This window comes from Coregonus lavaretus (assembly GCF_964263955.1).
Source record: "Coregonus lavaretus genome assembly, contig: HAP1_SCAFFOLD_1895, whole genome shotgun sequence".
In the NCBI taxonomy this organism is placed as follows: domain Eukaryota; kingdom Metazoa; phylum Chordata; class Actinopteri; order Salmoniformes; family Salmonidae; genus Coregonus; species Coregonus lavaretus.
Genome location: NW_028162063.1, coordinates 46,784 through 52,500, shown reverse-complemented (window position 1 = coordinate 52,500; position 5,717 = coordinate 46,784). Strand labels below are relative to the sequence as shown.

The 5,717-nt window shown below is 48.0% G+C and overlaps 1 protein-coding gene across 1 annotated transcript in view; it reads left to right on the top strand.

The window, feature by feature from the left end:
- LOC311116557 (synaptophysin-like) overlaps positions 1–4,661 on the top strand; it is a 10,673-nt gene extending 6,012 nt beyond the window's left edge. Inside the window, exons 3-5 of the mRNA XM_084191639.1 lie at positions 865–1,063; positions 1,791–1,982; positions 4,370–4,661. Of these exons, the coding sequence (XP_084047765.1) occupies positions 865–1,063; positions 1,791–1,982; positions 4,370–4,645 (667 nt within the window). The 3' untranslated portion in view covers positions 4,646–4,661. The remainder of the gene's footprint in view (positions 1–864; positions 1,064–1,790; positions 1,983–4,369) is intronic.
- The last annotated feature ends 1,056 nt before the right edge of the window (positions 4,662–5,717 follow it).

Here is a 5,717-nt window from a genome sequence, read left to right as displayed (position 1 = left end):
TATTCCTCAACAGGGTCCTGGTCAAAAGTAGTGCACTATATAGTGAATAGGGTGGCATTTTGGGACGCATCCTGTGTTTATTACTAATGTGACAGACAAGGTTTGTCTGCTTACCGTCAAGACTGTGTTAGCCCACTGATCTAAAGCATAGGCATTAGATCAGAGAGTCGACGCAAGTCTTCAGATCTCAGCGAGTGTGGTTCACCAAACTACCTTCACTGTACTATGTCATTAAACAGTATGTCAGAGTGAAGCACTTTGTGACGACTGCTGATGTAAAATGGGCTTTGGTGAACTTAGACTAGTGTGCGGCTGCTCGGCCATGGAAACCCATTTCATGAAGCTCCCGACGAACAGTTCTTGTGCTGACGTTTGCTTCCAGAGGCAGTTTGGAACTCGGTAGCGAGTGGAGGACCCGACGATTTTTTACGCTCTTCAGCACACGGCGGTCTCGTTCTGTGAGCTTGTGTGGCCTACCACTTGGCGGCTGAGCCGTTGTTGCTCCTAGACGTTTCCACTTCACAATAACAGCACTTACAGTTGACCGGGGGCAGCTCTAGCAGGGCAGAAATTTGACGAACTGACTTGTTGGAAAGGTGGCATCCTGTGACGGTGCCACGTTGAAAGTTACTGATCTCTTCAGTAAGGCAATTCTACTGCCAAAGTCTGTCTATGGAGATTGCATGGCGGTGTGCTCAATTGTATACACTGTCAGCAAAAGGTGTGGCTGAAATAACCAAATCCACTCATTTGAAGAGGTGTCCACATACTCCTTATATATATATATATATATGTGTGTGTTTGATTGATTGATTGATTGATTGATTGATTGATAATCTCCTTCTCCTCTCTCTCCATCTTCAGGCTTCACCAAGTATACTTTGACGCCCCGACCTGTAAGGGGGGTCCCCCCGAACGTCTCTTCCTGGTTGGTGACTACTCTTCCTCAGCAGAGTTCTTCGTCACCATCGGAGTGTTCGCCTTCCTCTACTCCATGGCTGCCCTCAGCGTTTACGTCTTCGCCCTGGAGAAGTACCGGGAGAACAACAAGGGACCACTCATCGTGAGTGGGAGGGGGGAGATGGATGCGTGTGCGTGCAGATGGATGTGTGTCCGTGGGTGCATATGGATGTGTGTGCGTGCGTGCGTGCAGATGGATGTGCGTGCATGCAGATGGATGTGTGTGCGTGCAGATGGATGTGTGTCCGTGGGTGCATATGGATGTGTGTGCGTGCAGATGGATGTGTGTGCCTGCAGATGGATGTGTGTCCGTGGGTGCATATGGATGTGTGTGCGTGCGTGCGTGCAGATGGATGTGCGTGCATGCAGATGGAAGTGCGTGCAGATGGATTTGTGTGCATGTGTACAGATGGATGCGTGTGCGTGCAGATGGATGTGTGTCCGTGGGTGCATATGGATGTGTGTGCGTGCGTGCGTGCAGATGGATGTGCGTGCGTGCAGATGGATTTGTGTGCATGTGTACAGATGGATGTGTGTGCGTGCAGATTGATGTGTGTTGTTGCATTTACAGTTGAAGGGTAAATCAAATATATTTGCACTCAATCCCTTTTATTTCCGCACGTTTACGTTCACCACTGTAGCAGTCGATTTTGAACGTTTGACTACCTCCCGTCTTCCTGTGTGTATTTACCGTAGAGATCCTAGTGTCTGATGTCATAGACCTGTATAGCTTTAGAATGTGCTGATATTGGCAGCCATCTTTGATATGTCATTCTATGTGTTTGACCTCATTTCCTGTTTCCTGTGTGTGTTTCTACCTTCCACTGCAGGACTTTGGCGTGACGTGTGTGTTCACCTTCATGTGGTTGGTCAGCTCTGCTGCGTGGGCTAAGGGCCTGTCGGATGTCAAGGCGTCCACAGACCCTGAGAAGGTGGTGGATCTGATCTCAGCCTGCGATGAGGAGGGGAACCGCTGTCGTGAAGTTCATGACCCCGTCATGTCCGGACTCAACACCTCCGTCGTGAGTGTCTGGTTTTAACGGCTACGTTTTGCTTCAATACTATAACAGTTTATTGTAGCAGGGATCTTAACTTGTGAGTGTCTCTGCTGTGTTCGGTCGCAGTACAATAATATTGTCTGTTTATTGATAGTTCCAGCAGTGGATCACTGTGGATCTTACATTACAGAGATCTTACATTACAGAGATCTTACGTTACATTCATTGTAGCAGAGATCTTACGTTACATTCATTGTAGCAGAGATCTTACATTACATTCATTGTAGCAGAGATCTTACATTACATTCATTGTAGCAGAGATCTTACGTTACATTCATTGTAGCAGTGATCTTACATTACATTCATTGTAGCAGAGATCTTACGTTACATTCATTGAAATTGGAAAAAATAAGATGAACTACTCGCCGGTCCTGTTCTGTGAGCTTGTGTGGCCTACCACTTCGCGGCTGAGCCGTTGTTGCTCCTAGACGTTTCCACTTCACAATAACAGCACTTACAGTTGACCGGGGCAGCTCTAGCAGGGCAGAAATTAGACGAACTGACTTGTTGGAAAGGTGGCATCCTATGACAGGATGCCACGTTGAAAGTCACTGAGCTCTTCAGTAAGGCCATTCTACTGCCAACGTTTGTCTATGGAGATTGCATGGCTATGTGCTCGATTTTATACACCTGTCAGCAACGGCTGTGGCTGAAATAGTCGAATCCACTAATTTGAAGGGGTGTCCATATACTTGTGTATATACAGTTCATTCTGAAATATTCCCCTTGATTTTTCCAAATTTTGATACATTACAGCCTTATTTTCCCCTCATCAATCTATACACAATACCCAATAATGACGAAGCAAAAACTGGTTTTAGGATTTTTTGCAAAAAATTAAATTTAAATAAACGGAAATATCACATTTACGTAAGTATTCAGACCCTTTACTCAGTACTTTGTTGAAGCACCTTTGGCAGCGATTACAGCCTCGAGTCTAATTGGGTATGACGCTACACGCTTGGCACACTTGTATTTGGGGAGTTTCTCCCATTCTTCTCTGCAGATCCTCTCAAGCTCTGTCAGGTTGGATGGGGAGCGTTGCTGCACAGCTATTTTCAGGTCTCTCCAGAGATGTTAGATCGGGTTCAAGTCCGGGCTCTGGCTGGGCCACTCAAGGACATTCAGAGACTTGTCCCGAAGCCACTCCTGCGTTGTCTTGGCTGTGTGCTTAGGGTCGTTGTCCTGTTGGAAGGTGAACCTTCGCCCCAGTCTGAGGTCCTGAGCGCTCTGGAGCAGGTTTTCATCAAGGATCTCTCTGTACTTTGCTCCGTTCATCTTTCCCTCGATCCTGACTAGTCTTCCAGTCCCTGCCGCTGAATAACATCCCCACAGCATGAAACTGCCACCACCATGCTTAACCGTAGGAATGGTGCCAGGTTTCCTCCAGATGTGATGCTTGGCATTCAGGCCAAAGAGTTCAATCTTGGTTTCATCAGACCAGAGAATCTTGTTTCTCATGGTCTGAGAGTCCTTTAGGTGCCTTTTGGCAAACTCCAAGCGGGCTGTCATGTGCCTTTTACTGAGGAGTGGCTTCCGTCTGGCCACTACCGTAAAGTCCTGATTGGTGGAGTCCTGCAGAGATGGTTGTCCTTCTGGAAGGTTCTCCCATCTCCACAGAGGAACTGTGGACCTATGTCAGAGTGACCATCGGGTTCTTGGTCACCTCCCTGACCAAGGCCCTTCTCCCCTGATTGCTCAGTTTGGCCGGCGGCCAGCTCTAGGAAGAGTCTTGGTGGTTCCAAACTTCTTCCATTTAAGAACGATGGAGGCCACTGTGTTCTTGGGGACCTTCAATGCTGCAGAATTGTTTTGGTACCCTTCCCCAGATCTGTGCCTCGACACAATCCTGTCTCGGAGCTCTAAGGACAATTCCTTCAACCTCATGGCTTGTTTTCTGCTCTGACATGCACTGTCAACTGTGGGACCTTATATAGACAGGTGTGTGCCTTTCCAAATCATGTCCAATCAATTTAATTTACCACAGTGGACCCCAATCAAGTTGTAGAAACATCTCAAGGATGATCAATGGAAACAGGATGCACCTGAGCACAATTTCAAGTCTTATAGCAAAGGGTCTGAATACGTATGTACATGTTTTTTTTTATTTTCAATAAATTTGCTAACACTTCTAAAAACCTGTTTTTGCTTTGTCATTATGGGGTATTGTGTGTAGATTGATGAGAAATCTCTCTCTCCCTCTCCCTCTCCCTCTCCCTCTCCCTCTCCCTCTCCCTCTCCCTCCCTCCCCCCTTTCCCCTCTTCTCCCTTCCCTCCCATCATCATATCTATCAAGTATCTCCAGTTCAGTTTCTTTATTGTAATCTCACCATTTGTCCCTCTCTTCCCAGTGTTTTGGCTTCATGAACCTGGTGCTGTGGGGAGGAAACCTGTGGTTCGTCTTTAAGGAGACCGGCATCATCGCCCCTTTCATGCGTGCCCCTCCTCCCCAGGAGAAGCAGCCCGCCCCGGACTCGTACGGCCAGCAGGCGGGGTACGAGCAGGACCCGTACGCCGGTTCCCAGGGGGGCTACCAGCCAGAATACAACCAGCAGCAGCAGCAGGGCTACAACCAGGAGGGCGGGGAATACGGACAGGCCCCCACCTCCTTCGCCAATCAGATGTGAGGAGGAGGAGGAAGAGGTAAGGAGGAAGTCTGGCGGCTAGTGAGTCACACATGGTTATTAGACAGGGACAATGTATTATTGATATTATGAGGTATTATTATGAGGTGTTATGAGGAATATTTTAATTATTTTATATGATATTATTTACATTTTTATCAATGTATTTCTTTAAACTCTGTTCTATTGTGTTTTAATATAAGCATGATCAATTAAACATACAAAAAGACACACATTGACTACAGCTCAGCGTTCAACACCATAGTGCCCTCCAAGCTCATCGCTAAGCTAAGGACCCTGGGACTAAACACCTCCCTCTGCAACTGGATCCTGGACTTCCTGACGGGCCGCCCCCAGGTAGTAAGGGTAGGCAACAACACATCTGCCACGCTGATCCTAAACACTGGGACCCCTCAGGGGTGCGTGCTTAGTCCCCTCCTGTACTCCCTGTTCACCCACGACTGCGTGGCCAAGCATGACTCCAACACCATCATTAAGTTTGCTGATGACACAACAGTGACAACGATGAGACAGCCTATTGGGAGGAAGTCAGAGACCTGGCAGTGTGGTGCCCGGACAACAACCTCTCCCTCAATGTGAACAAGACAAAGGAGATGATCGTGGACTACAGGAAAAGGAGGGCCGAACAGGCCCCCATTAACATTGACGGGCCGTAGTGGAGTGGGTCGAGAGTTAAGTTCCTTGGTGTCCACCTCACCAACAAACTATCATGTTCCAAACACACCAAGACAGTTGTGAAGAGGGCACCACAACACCTTTTCCCCCTCAGGAGACTGAAAAGATTTGGCATGGGTCCTCAGATCCTCAAAATGTTCTACAGCTGCACCATCGAGAGCATCCTGACTGGTTGCATCACCGCCTGGTATGACAAGTGCTTGGCATCCGACGTAAGGCGCTACAGAGGGTAGTGCGTACGGCCCAGTACATCACTGGGGCCAAGCTTCATGCCATCCTAGACCTATATACCAGGCGGTGTCAGAGGAAGGCCCAAAAAATTGTCAAAGACTCCAGTCACCCAAGTCATAAGACTGTTCTCTCTGCTACCGCACGGCAA